The sequence below is a fragment of the Hyalella azteca genome, unplaced genomic scaffold (genome assembly GCF_000764305.2).
Source record: "Hyalella azteca isolate HAZT.00-mixed unplaced genomic scaffold, Hazt_2.0.2 contig3307, whole genome shotgun sequence".
NCBI lineage: Eukaryota > Metazoa > Arthropoda > Malacostraca > Amphipoda > Hyalellidae > Hyalella > Hyalella azteca.
In genome coordinates, this window is record NW_025933559.1 from 2,025 (window position 1) to 24,655 (window position 22,631).

The 22,631-nt window shown below is 37.2% G+C and overlaps 1 protein-coding gene across 1 annotated transcript; it reads left to right on the plus strand.

The window, feature by feature from the left end:
- Positions 1 to 358: 358 nt before the first annotated feature.
- On the plus strand, positions 359 to 21,204 carry LOC108682813 (guanine nucleotide exchange factor VAV2; the record flags this gene model as incomplete). Its single annotated transcript, XM_047879531.1, is given in 19 exon segments — positions 359 to 475; positions 881 to 945; positions 1,800 to 1,871; positions 2,431 to 2,764; positions 5,077 to 5,253; positions 6,922 to 7,023; positions 7,385 to 7,507; positions 7,724 to 7,843; positions 8,317 to 8,433; positions 9,134 to 9,243; positions 9,671 to 9,719; positions 10,265 to 10,357; positions 13,574 to 13,765; positions 13,891 to 13,926; positions 14,354 to 14,548; positions 15,170 to 15,330; positions 15,752 to 15,904; positions 16,054 to 16,234; positions 18,955 to 21,204. Coding segments are annotated over 19 exon segments (2,457 nt in total), but the record flags the coding sequence as incomplete, so codon positions are not given.
- Positions 21,205 to 22,631: the final 1,427 nt, after the last annotated feature.

A 22,631-nucleotide genomic window follows, 5' to 3' on the forward strand; every position in this document is an offset into this window, starting at 1 on the left:
AAGATGCCTACCATGGGTCAAGATTAAATTAGTCAGTCTGCCATTTACAGTTTTTTTGTGATTCACATCATTGATTTCTTGTATTTTTGCTCAGCCCTGAAACATCTGTGTAATTATATTATAATGAATCCTATCATAGTGAAATTCTGACCATTAACTAGAATTGAAATTATAGTGTTTATTATCAAGTAGATTGTTGAATGTTGTGGATATCTACCCAGTGGCCACTGGCCACTTGATCATTGATAGTAGTAGGTATATGTGCCAGGTGGTAATTTAGCATGGGTGTAATCACGTGTTGGGAAAAAAGGATATTCAAGTCAATTATTTAATTCCTATTTTTATTTATTTTTTGCAGTGCTTGTGCAACAAGAACATCAAGAGGTTCCTTGCTTCCTGTCATGAGCACTATGGACTCAGAGAAGCTGACCTTTTCACATTTGAAAATCTGTTTGGATTTACTGATTTTGGCAAGGTAATTGACTAATGGTAAACAAAGCTCTTATTATCTTATACTATATGCTATATCTTATACCATATAAGTAGAAGTACTTTGGGTTTTTCTAGAGCATTAGGAATGATAGAATCAAGTAATCATTCATCCCAATGTACTAGTATGCCAATGTGGATTATTTGGCATTGCCAGATGGCATGTCAAGGTACAATTGTGACAGCAGATGCCAATCAAATACGGTAATCATTTTAATAGATAACATTTTTCTATCAATATGGTAACAACGTGTGATTGAAACACACTAGAGCATGTTAAAAAATTACTAAGTTTCCCAATCTGTCAGTGTTTTGATATGATTATTGCATTTTTGATGTTCCAATCCAAGTAAATTTAGTTGATGTGGTTATAATAACTATTTTATTTCAGGTACTGCAATGCCTCTCCAAACTCAGTTTGTCCTCTAAAGTTTCTGAGCGCTTCCCTGGTGTTGAGTGAGTATCTCTTCTTTGTTTATGAATTTAGTTCCCCGCAGAGTGGAGATACAATGCTTCTATTGCTTATGAAGTGCTCTGATTTATGGTACATTAAATTTTTTAGTTATGTTTATAAATGCATTTTTATTATGTAGGATGCAATCTCCTCCATTGTTGATTTATGCACTTCTCTGCAGTAAGAAAAACATTCTTTTGTAGTTTATTTGTGCACTTCTTCAAAGTTTAGTAAAAATGTTTTCCCTATTTATTAATGCATCTAAACAGATAAAGCAAACGTCCTTTAATCATTTATGAGTGAATCTCCACAGATTTTAGTTAATACTCCTTCACTGCTTATAAGGACACTTCCTAGACTTTGGTGAACATCACTCCACCATTTATAATTGCACCTCCATTCTCCACAGAGTTTAGTGAATATCACTCCATCATCTTCCACCATTTAATTTCACCTCCACAGAGTTCAGTAAATATCACTCCACCATCACTCCAAATATCACATCTCTGTAGTAGAGGCATGTTCCTTCATTTCAAAGTTCACTTTAGTGAATGAAGTGAACATCCCTTTAATTTTTATGAATCGAGCATCTTTATTTTTATGAATTTTATTTTTATGCTCGATTTTTATGAATCAAGCAGCATTAATTCATATATTTTTTATTTGTCTTTTTATATGATCATGCTTTGAACTCATTTCTGTGAATTAAGGTACGGTATTATAAGTTGAATTTCCATTAATTGTCATTATTAATTAGTGAAAGTTGTTATTTCAGAACCTTTTTTGTGTTGTATATTTTGTTGATAAATCTAAGTGTACATTCAGTGATTGCTGATAATTTGTTTGCTCTTTTCAGAGGATTCCGGTGTGCATCTCTGCGTCTTGACGAACATGATGACACTTACCGCTCCTTGCAGGACCTTGCCAAGTAAGTAATGCCTGTCATATTTGCAGTTACATATCCCAAATGCATCATATGTAAACCTTTTTCTTCACAGTATTATGGTAGCTTCTTGATTATAGTTTAATTGATGAATATTCAAAGGCACATGAACACCATAGATCTCTACATGAACACCATAGATCTCATAGCCATTACCTACTATCAGATTGCCATATGATTTATTCTCATATAAGTGGTGGTGAATCTCTCCCACTGAGTCTATCTCCTATATCAAATCTAGACCTCCATGTACAGGTGTAATAAATACTCTCATGGATCACATTACAACATCTAAAAATCACATATCATGTACCGTAGGTATAAATTCTATTGTTTGTTTTTGTGTTCTGTTCACTACGGTAACTTACAATTAGTACCTAGTTAATTGATAAATAAATTGGATATATTTGATGTTGTTTTTCCAGCAGACAAGGTACCGGTAGTAGAAGTATCAGAATCGTTTTGGTCTTTATGAAGTATTTCATCCATGTTATTTTCATTTGGATCCTGCTCACTTGTTGTTGTTGTTGTGGATGTTGTGTAGCCACAACCCAGGTGCCCATCGACATTTAGTTTCTTCACATAGCAATGGCAACAGCTCTCCGCTGGCCATGGCTCCTCGTAACCACAGTGGAGGCAGTGGTATGTCAACAGCAAGTGCTATCCAAGGCTCCCATTGTGGAAACACAAATGCTTTCATTAATGGACATAGCTCAAGTTCCTCTATCAATGGAGATTGTTCATCATTGATCCGTCGAGATGATGACTGTGGACTGCGTGCTTTACAACAGAGCATTAGGGGAAGCTCAGGAAATTCCATTAGGCGCAGAGATGATGAAGTTTACCAGAGTCTCTGTTACGTCACATTCAAGCTGCAGGTGATCCTTCATCACACGTGCATGTACTTTGTCTTGCTGGAGGTTGCATGTGGTCTTCACTTTTGTTCCTTATTATAAATGTTTTCTAACATAACTGAAACGTGTTTGTTTTGCACTTTCTTATTCTGTTTTGCACTGTTGTCTATTATTACTGTCTTATTAGCAGAGTTGCATATGTTCATGTACTAGGTATTTGTTTTGGTGTCTTTCCTTTGTCTCGTTTAACAGCAGCTAAGGTAGGTTATACGGCATGGAAATATGTTCTGTCATGTGTATGTATTGTTTGGTGGAATCTCTATTGTGGATCTTGGTTTGGCTTTCAAAATTTTCACAAGCTGTCATATCACCAGAATTCATTTTTCTCTACCACCACACGTTCCTCATTTCTATTTAAAAACAACAAAATATTTTTTTATGGTCTGCCAAAGGTTAATACATTCCATACATAAATTTTGCATTGATTGTTGGCCATCATTAAAATTGTCTACATTATTTCTCAATGCTGCCTCTGGTGGCTATTTATTGAATATTGGGCTACTGAAATAAATGTTTGGGCTACATTTCACTTTGTTATTAAATAGTTACAAATTAACTATTTTAATTTAAAGAGAATTCATGTATTCCATTAGTGTGCAACTCCATAATGAAAAGCCACTGTTCTGAGAAAGGCACTAACATTTTTCTGAGGTTCATGAATTATTTCATTTTTAAAAAGTGTAATAGCGTCAGTCTGCATTGTAGACGACTCCTCTGCAACCATCCGAAGTTATTCAAGTCACCTTTTTTATTATCACAACAACCATTGATTACCAAGCATGAAATCTAATTCCCTAATAAATTTGCTTTTTATGATAATGACCATATCCTGAAAAATACTAGAACTCGGGAAAAATTCTTAGAGGTGCATTGTTCTTGCAGTACAGACTGACAATCACAAGATTGCCAATATCTTGCCCTATTTTTTACATTTCCAATGTCCCTTTAGCATGAAATTAAATTGTAATTTAGAGTAAATGAAGTATTAAAAAGATTGAATGTCTTTGTAAATAATGCGCATGGGTGTTTTTTCTGTTGTAGCTATGACCCGGTATATGATTTCCGAGACCGCAACACCAAATCGGGCTCGCATTACTCGAGCATGTATAGCACGCACCCTGCTGGGACTTACAACACATCTTTTATTTATGGTGAACTGCATTCAGCCTGCAATGAGGTCTACCATCTCTATGATGACGAACCTCTATATGATGACCCAGAGCTTTATATGTCCAACCAAGTTGAGAAACACGAGGAGATTTACAGCTCTCTGGTTGAGACAAAGGTAGTAAACTTTATTTGATTTTACTTTTGAATATACTAATTATCAGTTTTCATGCTGGATTTTGTGTAAAAATTTGTTTGCTCCTCAACAAATTTGGATTATGTTGTGGAGAAAAAAAATAATTACTTAATAATTCTGTTCTTGTTTTGTTCAAATTCAGATCCATCTATCAGCTATCAACAAGACCTCTATGTTCAAATATCAAATTTTTTCATTGCATTTTTTATTTAATTGTATTGTAAGCAAATTTTTTCCAGCATAATGTTGTCATCATTCTCTTTCTTGGAATATAATTGCTTTGAAGGTAATGGGAAGCATGTAGAAAGTATTTCACTTGCACCATCTTCTATCATGAAGTTTTAAGCTATTGTTTGATCTCTTGAATCTCTAGAATAGAGCTATGCTTTTTCTATAGATGTATTAGTCTTCTGCAATGGTATCTCACTAAGAATGCTATAGTTTTTTTTCTTTTTTTCATTGGTATCTTAATAAGGATGCTCTGCTATCTTCATGGGGAGTCTTTAATATTCATGTATTGGAGCTTTGGTATTTTGCACTAATATTGGACTGTGGGTGTTATTGTAATAATGAGCTATGGTTCTGATAGGGAATGACTGAATAATTTAATTATTGAAATAGAATACCTATGCTTTTTTCCTTAATTTGATGGTATATTCAAATATATAATTCATTTAATCTGTTTCTAAGCTAACAATCCTGCAGTAGCTGAGATCAAGATGCGAGTCAGTCATCCGAAGAATGCCTCATTTATTTTTACCAGAGATTTAAACTACTGACCGAGTTTGAGTGATTGATATTTTAAAAACAACTTATGATCAAATAAGAACCTCTAAGATTGTACCGGTAACATGCAAGAAGAGCTTCATAATCCCAAGTTGCATCATATATATTCATGTATAATAATTGTAAAATAGTTTTGGCACTGACACTAGTCAACTGATCATGTCAATGATTTTTATGTAAACTCTAGGAAGCTGCTGCTGGAAGACATCAGCTGGACCAGCGTCAGTGCTGCCTGCAGGAGCTGCTGGAGACGGAGTATGGCTATGTCAACAACGCTCTTAAGAACATAATTAATGTATTTAAGAAGCGTCTTAGAGACTTGCTTGAACCTGCGCATCTTGAGACCATCTTCTTCAAACTCCAGGTTATTTTTTGCTGCTGTTAAATCTATGTTTACATTGACTTTACTTGGTCATGTGATTATTTGTTTTCTGCAAATTTTATTAAGAATTTTCATACTAGGCGTTTAGTCCCGGTAAGTTTAATATTTATATTAAAGAGGTGAAAGGTACAGCTGTGGACAAGACTGGCATGTGAGGCTACTGAAACCACCTGGGCACAGCTTAGGGAAATATATTATGAAACACTGAAGCCAGCATACAACCAACAAACTGCAGACACCTGAAGTTAGTGCAGAATGAAATGGGGTTAGTAGTGTTATGATGGTATGGAAGCAGCAAGACACACTAGCAGGTGGGGCTTGCTCTATAAAAACACAGCAGAAATTATATGAAGTCACCAGGCCCTCAGTCCTTGTTGCAACTTGCAAATCGCAAGTCCTAATTTATCTGAGTGAGATTTAAACTATCAAAGACATTGTCATGACGGAGGTAAACTGAGAGAAATGTTGGTGTCACACTAAAACAAAAGAACCAGTTAACCAAGGCCACTCACATGGGCTGACATCACACAAGTTACAAGTGGCAAATGAATGGTCAGGCAATAAAATCAATTCCTAATTAACATCTAAAATTGATTGTTTTTACTAGAACATCACAATAAAAACATATTTGCAATGGCACAATAATTCCGGATAATGTAACAATTAGTTACATTGGGAAATCCCGCACAGGGGTGCACTGGGGAACCATATAAATGGAAAGCACTCCTACGGCTGGCAAAAGTGTCCACCCAGTGGGCCAGCAAGTCACTTCTCTGTGTGCTCCTCTAAGGTTAAGGCAGGTTACTCAAATTTTTTTGTTTTTTATCAAAGGATAAAACTCAAAGGAATCACGGTTTTCTCAGTGCTCGACAACAGCCCACCACAAGGCGCAATCCAATTTCACTTGCTGCACTGGACTCGTGGTGAAGGATGCTCTTGGATTCAGTTTAATTCCCAGGTTTTTCTAGACTCAACTCTCGATGCCCTATAAGTGAACAAAATGCGGGAATTGGCTTTAGTGCACAATAGGAGAGCAAGTGACATATACAAGTTTGTAACATAATAAAATATAACACTATAAATGCATTAGCACGCATGACACAATTATGAAATGTAACACAAATGGGCGAATATGTAAAAGAGTGAGAGCATTAAAACCAGGTTCAGGCAAACGCCACTACTCACCCATAAAGGGGCAAAAGCAGGCAGGCAATCAGCAAGCAGCAGGATCAGGCAAGGCACGTAGCAGCATCAAATGTCTGGTAAACTTGCATCAATTCCATCAACCACGGCACAGGGATAAGCTTAAGGCTGGCACAAATACATGCACTGACTCAAAAGATCTATCTGAGAGTGATTTGCATTCACTAGTCTGGAAAGAGAGGACACAGGTGAGTGGAAAGAATGCATGGCGCAGCAACATGAATGATGATACACAAGCCACACAACTACAATACTTTTTATACCATACCATAAAATTGACACCTTGTAATGGGCTAGTAAAAATTTATTTCAAGCATTATTGTTTTCCATTCTCATGTTTTTAGATTTTCTGTATCATACACGGTCATGTTTATTTGTTTAAATTACTCGGTTTATGTTTCCTGTATTATATAATGTGTTGTGTGTGAGGATGTGTTTGTATTTCAGGAACTGTGTGAAGTACACGAGTCTTTATTGATGGCTCTTAGAGAGGCGCGCACTCACTCCGACTCGGTCAACAGCAGCGTCTACTCTGAGGCTGTTGCTCAGGTCAGCCTCATGCATACAGCTCTTCTTGCAACTCTGTACACACTTTCACATATGTGTGGGGGTGCTCCATTATTTACTAAAATATTGTAGGGTGGACTATTGACCTATAAAGTATGCAATAGAATGCTTTATTGTCCAACAGAGCAAGCAATAGGGTGCTCTATTGGTTTGTTATAAAATTCAATGCATAGTATGAACTCTCCAGCCTCCTTTATATATACTAATAATTTAATTGTATTTCTTATAGGAACTCCTTTTGTTAGCTATCCAGCTTAATAACAAAGATTTAATTTTCCTTCACTATGCTTTAAAATTGAGTACATTTTTCCATTCTGTTTTTAATTTTCTGGCTGTTTTCTAGGTATTCATTAGATACCAGGAGCAGCTGCTCATATACGGCGAGTATTGCGCTCACTTCCAGACCTCCTTGAACCAGCTGGATGATATTTTGTCCAACAAACAGGTCATCAGGGATAAAATAAAGGCAAGTTTATTGTCCTCAAGTGCAAAGACTACGCACGTTTGTCTTAATCAGATAGCATAGGTACAATTGTACCCTAACTCGGTACGATTATAACGTTGTAAAATTGTGCCGTCTGACAAAGATTAGTGTGTTGTTGGTGGAGAAATACACTTTGGAATATTATCATAGCGTAAATATATTTGAATGAACAAAGGTTATGTATAATGTTTTGTGCAGGCATTAGAAGCAGAAATGAGCGCAGAGAAGCATCAGCTGCGAGACCTTCTCTTTGTGCCTGTGCAGAGGATTCTTAAATACCACCTTCTGCTGCACCAGCTACTCAAGCATACCAAGAAGGTGCGTCTCTTATATGTTGTGGATGTGGTGCGGGACTAGAAGTGTCAACATACAAGTGTCTCCAAGTGTTGTGGATGTGGTGACGTGACTAGAAGTGTCAACATACAAGTGTCTCCAAGTGCTGTGGATGTGGTGACGGGATTAGAAGTGTCAACATACAAGTGTCTCCATGTGTTATGAATTTGGTGACGGGACTAGAGGATGTGTAAACATACAAAACAGAAGCTCGATGCTTGCTCTGAATAATGTTATACATGTAGTGGGATTCAGCTCATGTTTCTGGTGCAGATTAGACGCTTCCAAGAACATCGTTCTCACTGAAGACCCAATGTGCATTGTGGCTATATGATGTATGTTTGTGCACATTTGTATTGCATTTATTTTGCAAGTTATGATAATAAAATAGTTGCTCTTGTAAGAACCAGCATGTGTAGGTACATTGTAACGTTGTTATAAGAACATTGTTGTGACAGGAGGAGCCAGCATACGAGACCATCAGTGAAGCCTACAACTGCATGCGTGACTTGGCCGAGTATGTCAATGAGTACAAGCGTGACAAGGAGACCCTCAAGATCATCGAGGATGTCCAGGTAAATACATTCTTACATTTTTAACCATTCACGATGTTCTTAATTCATTTTGATACCTAGTTTATTTGTTAGGTAAAGATCAGTTACAAGGAAAGATGATTAGGAACAAAGTGAAAAGCTTGAGAGAGGCAGTCATTGCATCTCTAGACTCTAGAGCAGCTACACTTTTCTATGCCTCCACGCACTGGATTTTCAATTTTCCATTGGAGGTAAAACTTCGTGATGAATGGGAAATTTGCATGTATGTAGCTTTTACATTTATTATTAGTGTTCAACATCTATTTTTTCTCACATCACTCATTTGAACAGTAACTGGTATAACAACAGAAAAATTATGCAGCAATTTTAGAATGCTACGTTACAGTTTTCAAAGTATTTGTATTACATTTTTTTTTTGTTTATCGCAATCCTATATCAAGATGCACTAATGATGGTTTTCTGTAACTTCAATGTAGCGCAATTTCAATGGCAAATGTTGAAAAAATTTAAGTAAACCTTAATGAAAAGTTTTAATAGTGGCTTGGTTTAACTTGGATTACATTCAAGCAGGAATACGTGTGGATATATACCGTACCTACACATCGCTTCCTGAATTCATGTAATATATCTTACAGAAATTGTAATTGAATAAATGTATTTATATATTCCATAAATGTACATTATCAACAAATTACAAAGGGATACAATTTGTTGTGTGCAGCAAAGTGTTGTGGACCTGCCACCGGAGCTGCCGGATCTCAAGACGCTGGGGCGCATGCGGCTGGACGGCGAGATCAAAGTGGAGGCTCAACAGGAGCGCAGCAAACAAAGGTATGGAGACTACGTCATTGTTATTGTCATCAACATCAATATTATCAATGTTATTATAATGAACGTTTTTGTCATCATCTTACTGTTATCAATAAGATGATGGAACAGCTAGCAGTCTGATGATGATCTTCGTCTCATGGTTAATGGTTAGCAATATTATCATTTTTTACGAATGACATAAATAATAATTATTCATCATCGAAATGAATGTTGTACATTCATTTAAATGCTGAAAAGTACCTACTGCTGTCGTTAAAGAAATTGTCTGTATTATTTTCACTATTTGACTACTGCATGTCATCATGCAAATAAAATGTATTGGATTAAACCATCTTATCATAAAAAAGTATACTACAGCTCAGGTTGTTTTTATTATGCGCAGTATAATGATTTAACATAAATGTGGCGTTTTTATCCCTTCCGTCAGATTTGTATTCCTGTTCGACAAAGCATTGATCATGTGCAAGCAGTCCAGGGTGAGTAATGTCTTCACTTCTCTAGGAAAATAGAAGCTGTTTTATTATTGACTTAGTAGTGCCCCTAGTGAAGCTTAGCCCACCTTGCAAGATTTAGTAGTGCCCTTAAGGGAGGTTAGCCTACATAAGGCTACATTGCAAAACTAGGTAGTTTGAAATGAGATATCTGTGAAGTTTAAGATAAATATAGGTACATCATTTCTTAATATCCATAGTAATAATCTAAAATGGACTGCACACATTATTCATAGGCCTAATTGACATGTGATTGTGCATCAGAATGATAATGGTATTTCATGCTGAAAATTATAGATTTTAGGTTTAAAAAGATGAATTAATACATCGTTAGATGAAATTCTTGTGTCTGCAACTCAAGCATTCTGCGTAGCTTTTAAATAATATTCATGGATCTAAAACCAGAATCAAATTAGTCAAGTTGCAAAGAAATATTTATATTTTTATTAAATTAAAAAAATTAAATTAAACAGAGATTACAATTGCCATTATAATTTGATTATTACAAACAACGACAACAATGATGTCAGGTGAAACAGCAGCGATGGTCGGATGTATTTCCGTTGGGCTCTGCAAGCTCGCTGTCATCAGTAGTCTTCTATGATGGTGCCTCGGTCACTCAGGTTCTTTTTTCTGTTTATTGACTTGTTTGCCACGTGGTATGTGCCAGGGCTGTGCAACTGTGCAATTCTTAACCCTTCTAAAAACAATCTTCTTGCAAGTGTAAAATACCATGTTGCTGAAATCCGCTTGAAATTGAATGCAATATTCTAGTCTAATTGGATTAATGAGGCTTTATACTTGAACTAAAACAATATTTAAAATGTTACACATATGTGCAGCTGGATGGTAAAGGGTTAAATGTATGTAAGAGGTTCAGAAAGTGTTGAAACACTTGAAGCCAACGATGCTTTAATGGATTTGGAGGTGCAGAAACCCTAGAAACATTCTAATTAGTCTTATTTTCAATGCAAAACTTTCTTATGACTTGTCATTGTTTGAAAACCTTTCTGGGATGAGTCATTTGAAATAGGGATTAGTGGGCTGTTGTGTTACACATGATGTGACTGTGTCTGACTTATAGCTGCTTTCAAAGCTTAAAATACCATTGAATACTTACAATGTGTCACTGTGGCTCCATTGTAGTGGCACTGAAATGAGAGGAGCTAGTCTGGTCTAGCCATAGATTCATATAGATTCATGCATCAAGAAGCTTCCTGAATTTCTCAGTCTTGCTGGTAGGCAATGCTGGGTTGCCATCAAGAATGGAGCTTCTGCAGGTCTTTGATAGTGCATCATTAGAACTCCAAGTATGTGTTACCTGGCAAGATCTTTTAAGGTCTTAAGATCTTAATAAAACCCAATACAAGTCAAAATAAGAAATAACTGATGTAGAATGCTATTGCCTAGCTAATCAGTTTTCCAAAATAAGCATCGTAAGTATTCTCCTTGCGATTGCGGTGGAGTTGGGAGAAATGTTTGCATAATCAAGATTTTATCACATCTCCAACCTTGAAGAGAGATTCTGGGTAAGATTCTGTAAAATGTTTTCAGTGCTGCCAGTATTGGCTGAGAGAATTTGTCTTCATATGTTCCCCTCACGACTGCATTGCACACAGATGATGACTGATTTTGCATCTTCAAATCAATAAATATATTCCTGCCGGTCAAATTAATGCTCACTTTGACATCCTTCAATTGAAAACTGCATGTATATCGACTTCATTTATCAATTAATTCATTCATGTAAACTTTATTATTACATTTATTGCAACTCACAAGAGAGAGACAGAAATAAGATTCAGGGGACTATAACCGCGCATATCCCTGGCACACTACACAATGGGCTTGTACATACGGCACTCTAATAAATGCTTTTTGATTGTGTCTGATTCATGAATATACTGATATTTTAGGGATTCTGAGTTTGAAATGTAGTTTCTTTGAAATATCATTGTTGAATTTTGGGCTATGATCTTGTAATTGTTTGTCTCCACTTGCAGTTTGGGCTTGTGATTGTTTGTGTCCACTTGGGATTTGGGCTTGTGATTGTTTGTGTCCACTTGGGATTTGGGCTTGTGATTGTTTGTGTCCACTTGGGATTTGGGCTTGTGATTGTTTGTCTCCACTTTGGGTTTGGGCTTGTGATTGTTTGTCTCCACTTTGAAGACAAACAATCAACTCACTTTTATTGCATTCACTTGAGTTATGGGCTTGTGATTTATTGCTAATATGTTCTTGGGAATTTTTGTATTGATTGTATTATTTCTGTTATACTTGAGGTATTAAACTTTACTTGAATTAAACTTCACTCAAAATAATTAACGTGCCACCTGCAGTCACATATTTTGAGCAACTATCTCTTAGTAGGCATCTCAGCTATAATAAATGCTTCAAGTCACTGACAAACTGGCAGTCAACAACTCTCAGTTTATTCAATTTTCCCCACATATCACCCCCATGTTATTTTCCTATCCTACTATTTGCTATTCTCTCTGCTCTTGTTGATTATTTTCCCTTACTTATTCTTCTCCACGCTTTGAATTCATTTTCTCTTTCCTTCTCATTATTTGTTTCATTCTTGGACAGTTCATATCAAATGTTCATCAATAATCATGATTTGTGGGTAACAAAAAATTGTTTCACTGAAAATTGTCTTGTTTGTCTCCTTAAGCATTTTTCTCCAAAATTTGTGTTATTTATCTACCTATATTTTAGTATTAAGAATATGTTGCAATATTCAATGCTATCTTTTCCTTGGCTGCAGATGCCTGAGATGCTCAGAGGGGTAACTATCTTTGATTACCTGGTGCTTGTTTTTATGTGGTAGTTCAGCGTGTGTTGAATGTGCCTATATATTCTCCATCTTCTTCACATTACAGTGGGTAATTTAGCAGCTACTGTCTTATTATTGTATCTGGATCTCTCAATTTTATGTTTGGATTTTGATTTGTGTTTGAGTTATTTGCCTTAATTCAGAATTTTTTAAAATCACATTTTTATTATTTTCATATATAATTCTTTATAAGCTGCAGTTTGGTTGTTGCCCTAAATGTTAATAAAGCAGAACCTTTGAAATTAATTTTGCATTTTGTAATGTTCTTGTATTTGAATTAATCCTAAAGTTTTTTATTAAAATTTCCCAATTAGTTCTTGCCAAGCAATAATTTAAGCAATTCATTCTCTACCCTTATCCTGATATCCCCATGGTGCTAGTTTTTTCTGAACTTGCTTCAAGATTCATTGCTTCTGTTAATATTGCACTTTGGCATAGAATACTTGTTAACAATAGTTTTATAATACTCCAATTTATTACTCCAATGATAATAGATTAGAATACTTTTACTTCATTAAATTTGATTGCTGCAGCTCAATTCGGCTAATGATTAGGCAGAAAAATTTAGTGCTTGATGGATGTTATTTGCTTAACTTTTTCATTTTGCATGGAAAAATTCTCAATGAAATGTTTCAACAAGGAAAATGTTTCAGGGTTGCTTCATATATTTTTTTTTACAGAATGAATACAAAGTAAAATTTCTTATCCCCTGCTGACTATTTTGATAGCTTATATATTTATCTATTCTGTCCATAAATTCATCATCACAATTTTCATGCAATAATCTCAAAGCAAGCTATTTTTTTCAAACAAGGAAGTTAAGCTTTTCTCTTGAGCACCTTAACCTTTTATTATAAATTCTTCTTTGTTTGACCACATATCAAAATCACTAATACTTTTCTCTGGAAACCTGTTAATTTTTATTGCAAATTCATTTGCTTTTCACTTATTATCAAAGTTGCTAATATAAATATAAATTATTAATAATAAATTAATTATTCAGGATGAAAAGTATGTGTACAAAGACTCGCTGCTGCTGGAGGAGTGTCGTGTGGACCCCCCTGGGATGGTGGGGCTAAGTGGGGGTTCAGGGGATGGGGGGACGTTCAGGGGGCGCAGGGGACTGGGGAGCAACAGTTTCTCGGTGACATCAGAGAAGACCTCCAAGTCCTTCACCTTCATCGCCCGTTCTGAGGTGGAGCGCAACAGGTGGCATGAGGCCGTCATCAGTGCCATGTGAGTCATGGGATGTAGTGTGGGGGACATGTGAGTAATGTGGTAAAGCCATCATCAGTGCCATGTGAGTCATGACTGTGCCAGCTGTGCAACCTGCTCATGAAGGGCACCGTCTACCAGGTACTGTGCCGGCTGTGCAACAAGTAAAAAACGTGTACTAAGTACTGTGCAATCTTGAGAATCAAAAATCAGAGTTTTGAAGCTTAGATTTATATCATTTCTATTGTTTACATGAAAACACTTGCATTTTCACTAAATTTAGTGAATAGTACGTATCTATGACATCCATAGCAATGAATCCTTACATATTGTATTGTCAAGACTTTTTTGTGTATACATACATCAATGAAATATGTACTTACTAGAGAAATTGTTAAAATATTTGTACCACGATCTAATTAAAATCTACTCACTAACGAACTCGTGAGTATATTTGTACCACGATGAAATACATACTAAATAGAGAACCTATTAATATATTTGTACCACTATTAATGTGTACTTAGTAGAGAACTTGTGAATGTATATCCTAATTTATCTCGGTCAGGGGTACATGTGCAACGTGTGTGAGCTGCCCTGCCACGGCATGTGTCTGGAGGCGGCGTGTAAGGAGTACTCGGTGTGCGAGCCTCATGCCTTCAGTAGCGCCCCCTCCGTCTGGGCTAACAGCCACGCCCCGCGACACAGCGTCCTTAGTGCTGACCTGCCGGCCACTCCTATACTCATGGCGCATCATCATCTGGTAAATTATTTCTCTGCATTAAGGGTTTGTTGTGTTCTGACAGGGGCTCCCTATGTACTAAATGTACTAAGGGTTTCTTGTGCACTGTCAGGAGCTGCCTATGTACTAAGGGTTTCTTGTGTGCTGACAGGAGCTCCCTATGTACTAAGGGTTTGTTGTGCGCTGACAGGGGCTCCCTATGTACTAAGGGTTTGTTGTGTTCTGACAGGGGCTCCCTATGTACTAAGGGTTTGTTGTGTGCTGGAAGGGGCTCCCTATGTACTAAGGGTTTGTTGTGCGCCGACAGGGGCTCCCTATGTACTAATGTACTAAGGGTTTATTGTGCACCGGCAGGGGCGCAATGTGCATTAAGAGTTTGTTAGTTACTGGTGGAGGCATTTTATGTTTTGGCTCATAATTAATGGGAAGTTTCCCCGCTCTCATGATGGTTTGCTTTCAACTCAACCACATTGCTTCTTGAAAGTATTCTGCTTGTTCCTCAAATTTAATCTGCACAGGAATTGATTTATAACATTTGCCATGAATTTGTTCAATGTGTTTGTTAAATGCTGCCCGTTTATGGTCTGTCTTTCACTGTGTAATGTATAAAGAGAAGGTTGAGTAACTTCTTTGATCCTTCAGACGGAGTGGGAGGAATTTTGGAAGCCAGAAATACGAGACCTGCCGTGGTGGGGCAACTGCATGAGCAGAGTGGACGCCAACGACGCGCTACTCATCACCAAACCTGGCACCTTCCTCATGCGGTGGTCGGACAAACACTTCCAGCCTGTCGTCTCCCTCAAGTGAGTTATGTCCCTGAAGTGAGTCAAGGCTGTGGCAATAGATCAGTGCATAACACTTCCAGCCTGTCGTGTCCCACAAGTGAGTCATGTCCCTGAAGTGAGTCAAGGCTGTGGCAATAAATTTGAACAATTATCATGGATTTTAATGCTGGTTTAGTGGAAGACATGAGCCTAATGATATCTTGTACATGAATTACGCTCTGGTCTTCAACAAAACTTTCATGAAAGAGGCACTTCTGCCAAATTATTCCAGTGTCATGGGTTTATACCTGTACTGCGTTACAGGTACCGTTTTACTCTTGCTGCCAAAGTATGTTTTGAGGTGTAATTTCTGTAGATGTTGTTTAAGTGTCATAAAATCGACCATCTTGTCTCATGATGTGACTGTGTTGTAAATAAAACTTGTTTTCATATTGTGCAGAGTGTCAGGCGAGGTGAAGCACATGCGTGTGTCCAAGGAGGTGACCGACGGTGGTGTGGTCAAGTACTACTTCTGCCGCGCCCAAAACTTCTTTTCTCTTCAGGATCTCGTCCTGCACTACCACCACAACCCTCTCTCCGAGGCATTCCAGGAGTAAGTAGAATTTATTTAGATTTTTCAATGCTCTATTAATTATATATTCAGACTTCCGTATTCGTGAAACCCTAATGAAGACCTTGTAATATTCGTTCGGCGTTTCTCTTGCAATTGTATATCAATTGCTTAAAATGCCTTCACTGCAGACTAGACGAGACTCTGAAGTTACCGGTGTACGAGTCTGCCGTGTCGATGTTCGAGTTCACGGGCAGCCCTGGGGGCCGCAAGACCGCCAACTACCTCCTGCTACGGCAAGGACAGCGCGTCGTGGTGCTGGGCAAGCAGGAGCAGGACCGGGGCTGGTGGAAGGGCAGGAGTGGCATGCAGGTAATCACCGCTGCAACCTCACTAATGTGGGATTAAATGCAAGGGGTAACAAGTGATCTCTGTGATTGGGACGCTAACTTTAAGGACATGAGTTTTGGGGGTAAAGAGTTATCTTCGTGATTAGGAAGCAAGCATTTAGGGCATGAGTTTTGGGGGTAAAGACTAAAGAGTTATCTTCGTGATTAGAAAGCAAGCATTAAGGAGAGCGTCTAGGGTAAAATTTATCTCGGCTTTTATCTATGAAACTTGGTACACATATGTAAAACAGAAATCTAAGACTGTTTTGTTCATGTGAATTTTTCGAAAAAAATGATAGAAAACATGAAAATCTTAGATCCTAAGAAAACTGCCAAAAAGGGGGTACCGTAGAAATTATCTCCTCCTAGGATTTTCAAGGTACAACATCGAGACACATATCATTCGATGCGTAAAGACCAAATCTATAAAACGCTGTCCACGTTTTTGGAAATTCTCATTTTGGTGGGTGTGGGGGCATTTTTCGCACATTTTCCGATTTTCCCCCCACACCCCCCTTTTTGTGGAATAAAATCCAAACTGTAAAAATTAGAAAAACGAAATTAGAAAAACGCCTACAGCGATTTGTAGATCTTTTTCTTGCGCATCGAATGGTATATGTCTCATTGTTGTAGTTTCAAAACTCTAGGAGGAGATAGGTTTTCATGTTTTCAAACTTTTCAGTAGAGGCGAAAAACCGCGGCGAGCTATGTAAAGGCATGTAACGTATCGTAGATACCGAAAGTAAGCGTTATCTCACTTCAAAGTCAGTCAGCGGTGCGTAGGACGACTACATCAACACGTTTCCGCATGATGGTTGAGTGGTAAGTGAGCTGCAGGTCCAGTGATAGCATATTTTATAGGGCTTGGCCGTAATTATCCCCATAGACTTTTGTGAAGGGACCCCACCACCCTCCTTCCTTCCGAGATCTGTCCTGAACGCATAAATCAACGTACAGAGATGGTTCTAGTACCGTTCGATGCGGCAGAAAGTAAGCTTTAAGATGAGTTTAAAAACCGGAAAAGTGATCGGGTAGCGCGCATATCTCAGTGATCGGGTAGCGCGCATTACGGGGTGTGATCTCTGATTAAAAGGTTTTCTTAGTGAATTGGAAGCTAACATTTAGGCTGGTATTGACAACCACGAGACTTCGAACAGGCTCGGCTCACATTTGAGTTTCTTCACAAATTAAGCTGGACTACTAATACTCCACTCGTAAGTAAGATGGCGATAGGAAAAAACGTATGTTAACTTTGTATCAAAGGAGTTATGATGAATGAAATTTTAAGAAACTTGGAATATTAATGTTCATCAAGTCTGACTTCTGCACTTTTTTGAGATGTTAACAGGTTATAATTTGTATTCTCCACTGAATGGTAGACTCGACATTTGAAAAACTAGTTATGAACAAGCATGCTCATACGTGGAGTGAAAATACCGTATATTAACTGATCGATCAAGGCTTTGTGCAAGGTATTAGGGGGAAACGGACGTCGTAAATTAGTGAGCTGTCAGTCCACGACGGCCGACACGGTGAAGGCGAACTCAATGAGGGGCGAAGAATAATACGTGGCCAGTGGTCGGCCTAGTCCAATTATAGCCGACCGCTGGCCATGCCTCGGCCACCTGAAAGCGGCCTGTTACCGCAAACAAAGGGGCTGGCTAGCCTAGGACATCTATTACAAAGACTACAAGCTCGAGGGTAGCTACTGGCCGGGCTTCGGGCCGATCGAGGATTTCAAATGATTGTCACGAATACCTCGCTCTCAAACTTCGCCGCACTTTGACTACCAGCTTTTGGGGGCCAGATTCTCGGTCAAAAATGTAGCTGAATACAAAGAAATCTTCGAGATCGATATACTGGATGTTTAAACCGAGATATTTGGAATTTAGGCTTGTGTATGAAGGATCTTTTTTGTTTCAGCAAAAACTGCTAAATTGACATTGCCTCTGCACAATGATATGTTGTGTTTATAGTGCCTTGCTTCAGATTTCAATGCTGAGTCTAGTCTGTTTTTTTTAGCATTCATCTGTCTTCTCATTTGATCAGCTACCGTGCATTCATCCCGTATTTCACTCTAGTTCCTATCGATGTATTTACATAGCTCTGAGATAATCCTGTATTGCTTTTCACTTACTCGCTTCGGTTAGCTCAGCATTAACGATCCTTGGTAAATAGTAACGAATTGGCCACTGTGGTATGAACTAGGAACTTACAGAAACATTAATCCTATCCATAATTGCTGGAGAATGCATTGGGGACATAATACGCGTCACGTTTTTCCGGCATGCGTGACTAGAGTGTGCAAGTAAACTGCCATCAGAAAGCCAGTCAGATGCGATATTCCAGTTATGAATGAAACCTCAATTACATGTAATTGACCTAATAAACCTAATACTTCGTTACGTTATTGCGCGTTGTACTTGACGAGATCTAAAATGCGTCATATTGTCACTTTCTATTATATACCTTTATTACCTCTACTTCTTTTTTTCCGTTGTAAATACCTCTATTTCATATCCTTTGAGATCATTTGGTGTATTTTCCCCTTTAAAAAGCAATTAATACAGTTCCTTGCAAACGCAAACCTATTCAATTATGCCATGGCATCCCCTTCTCTTAATCATGTCAGTTGGAAAAGCTGCCATTTAACCTGTGAATTTCATCAGACATTGCTGGTTAATTCTGTTCTCTTCTCCACAGTCGGGCTTCTTCCCTCAGGCCTACGTTAAACTGGATGACCCGCCCATCATCCACCTGTGATGAGATCTCCCTGCACTCCCCCACCACCCACCTCTGCACACCAGCCACCTCTGCACACCAGCCACCTCTGCACCAGCTACCATTACTGGATGCTAGCAGGCACTACAAGTTAAACCGTAAATACGAGTTCGTTTGTCTCGTTTTATTAATTCGTAATAATTGTTCAGAGCAGCGTGATCTTAGACTATTTCTATTCGTTTATACGAGACTGCGAATTTCACGTTAGTTTCGACACATTTTTTGTTGTAAAGTATATGAACTATTCAAAGGCAAAAATGGAAGGCCTACTATTGTTTCAATTAACTTAGCTGAACTTACCACGCTCCAAGAATTCTTTCCAGCACATAATTGAATACGCTTACAATGTGTCTGTTTATATTTCTGTATTTAAACATTTCCTCTAGGTTTACCAGCTCACCTGCTTATTGCGTATTTATTTAAGTCCTGACTCGGGAAGATCGTTGTGCGACATGCATGTTTTTTTCGCATAGCTTGCGCCCTCGAATGCAAAAGTTTGTTTCTAAACATTATTTACTGATTGTCTTTGTTCCACTAGAATTTATGTATTTAAGTTAGGATTTGTATTCTTGATCGTGGCCAATGTTACTATCCAAGATGTCTTCAGTCAGGTGCCAACGATCTGAATAGTTCAACGGCTCTAATTAGTAATAACGTGATTAATGCTCTGTAGTAATAGTTGGAATAGGCAACGAGTGTAGTTATAATTACGTCGGTCAGTAATAAGGGAGGTAATACCGTCAATATTTTAGGTCTCCCGTATGTACCGCAGACAACGACGATGTCGGGAACATTAGCTGCTGCACACAACAGTATTGCGATATTTAAACGACAATAAGGAAAGTAATCAAAATAATTTTTTCTTGTTATAATAACTCGTGACTGAGGTTTTTACGATAACTTGTATTTCAACGCTAACCATGATGATTCAAACCTGCATCAAATATGAGAAGTTTGATTTCATAATTTTTACATGATTGCTCCACTGATTGCATCTCGATTAATTCTATACTTTCAAATTAGTATCTAGTAATAACTGAAAATTGTGCCTAAGATTGATTTTTTTAACATCTATTTTAATTTTACTCTTTAAATGATGACTCAAACCTGATTTGAACCAGGCATTTTGATTTTTGCGTATTTTGAAATGATTGCTCCACTTATTGTATCTCAATTATTTCTTTACTCCTGAGTGATTAATTAAATTAACTTTTTCTATACTCCTAAATCATTCAATAAACGACAATAACGCAGATTTATGTGCCATATTGCTGATCTTTCAATGTCGCCTTAAAGCTGTATACTCGGTTAAACGTTGTCAAGTGGTTCTGTGCGCTAGGCAGTTCCACATGCAGAATGAACAACCTTATCTTCTATAGAATATTTTTGTGTACAAAAAATAAGGCAGACCTGAGTGCATTACTTGGAAGCGTTCTGTTTCTCAAATTTGCAGTTTAATTACGCATCTAAAAGAGTAGTGCGCGTTTTACCGTTCTTTTATTATGAAAGTTGTTAAGAAGTGTTTGTAAGCATCTGCTTCTCGCCTACATCTGAAGTGATACGCTTCCCGTACCGACTGCTGTCCTAATATTTAAGTTTTGAGTGCCATATTTAAATTATGAAATATTCCTAAGTCTAGTATTGATGATAGATGTTGATGCTCGGCTTAGTGTGCGTCCTTAGGCTTTGTGCTGCATTTTTTATAATAATTACGCACGATTGCTTTGATATATACTGGAACTCGAGGAATGATTTCGAGTAATACAATGACTTAATTGTGAAAATTATGAGGATTTTTATAATAATTTAATGTTACTGAAAACAGTGATGCTAGTAAATACGAAATGTGTTGTAAACCTAATCACATTTACGAAAGTTCGCTACAAAAATGCTCAAGTTTGCCCTTAAGATTGGACCTAGAGCGGTGATTGGTGTGGCGCGTAGTTGATGTTTGAAATCGTACACTGTAAATTTTGCTGCTATTCAATATCAATACATTGCTTACTCATCTGGATTAGAATCATATGATTACTCGAGATGAATGTTTTGAATTTCGTACGACGTCGTATTTGATTTATTTTACGTTAAATCGTTTTCGAGAGGGTAGATCATCTATCAATCATTATACCTGATGAAAATTATTTATAATATATTTTTGGCATTTTCCTTTTCATTATTTTAAAAAAATATGCGTTTAAAAATTACTTTTTAAAGACAACACTTAATTTTTTTAATATATACTTTTTTCAAAATTAATTATTTTCTATTAATTGATTCATGCATTGCCTCTGACGTCACACAAGTGTGCAAAATTTCAGATCAATTGGACAGGTAAAAGTGTGTCAGATATCAGTTATAAGATTTGTAGCTGACAAAATTATTTTTTTTATTTATATTGAAATTTTTTTTTAATTTTTAAAATCATTTATTTTGTCATTTGATTCATGCATTGTCTCCAACTTTACGCAAGTGTGCAAAATTTCAGATCGATAGGATAAGTAGAAATGTGTTAAATTTTGATTATAAGATTTGTAGCAGACAGACAGACAGACAGACAAACAAACTGACAAGAAGTGAAGTTAAAGAGAAGTGTTGTAATAAATAGAGTCAAAGTCTGACCGATTGGTTTTATATAAAGTCTTATGACATTGCTACAATACTATTATGTTACTGCCTTGGATATACAGTACTTTGAAATAGAATGAATATTGAGGAAGCGAAAAATTAGGTGTCTAAATATTTGTTATCGTATACCGAGTCCTTGATCTGACTATATCCGTCGAATTGATGTGATAAATTAATGCTTAGTGTTCACTGCATCCTTGTTACGCATAGGACTCCTTTGCACTGATCACTCCTCTGACTGACGTGTTAAATGACCGCCTTAGTTCTTATTATTTCTTGACTTGCCCATCGCTGGTAGTGATAGTTTCGCCCCCTAACTATTGAACCATTGAGGTTGACTGTTATTATGCCTCTATCTTTGATTGATTGGCGTTACAATTAATTTTTTTAAATTACAGTTGAAAGTTTCTAGTTTTCATGTGCTGTTATTCTTGTATATGACGTTTAAACCTTGACTCTACTTTGCTGTTGCTATTCTTGCTATGATATTATTCGCGTTCTTGTCGCTCGTGTACGCTTGTTGTTCTGAATGCAGATTTGACATCTGCAGGGTTGGGCGTTGAAATGGACATCGTTCCTTAACGATTTTCCCTGAGTGTTTAGTTGTTTTGGACATAGGAACGATTATAATAATTATATAACTTAATTTATAATAATTATAACTTAGTTTGGATATGGGAACGATTTCTTGTATTTCCTTACTCTGTCTGTCTCGTGACAGAGACGAGTGCTGGTCGCCTCTCCCGTCTTTGTTGTTCTGAGATGACAGGCCTGTTTTATCTCCTGCTGGCATCTTAGCCCTGCCCATATGTGAATTTTCACTCCTATTTATGTAATGATGTACAGCACTTCAATATATTCAAGTACTGTTGGATACAGCATGATTTAAAATATGAAAACCTTGAATATTTATCTCTGGCAACAAATTTTTAATATCTCGGGTCATATTACTGGCCTTCGAGCTAATATTTGAT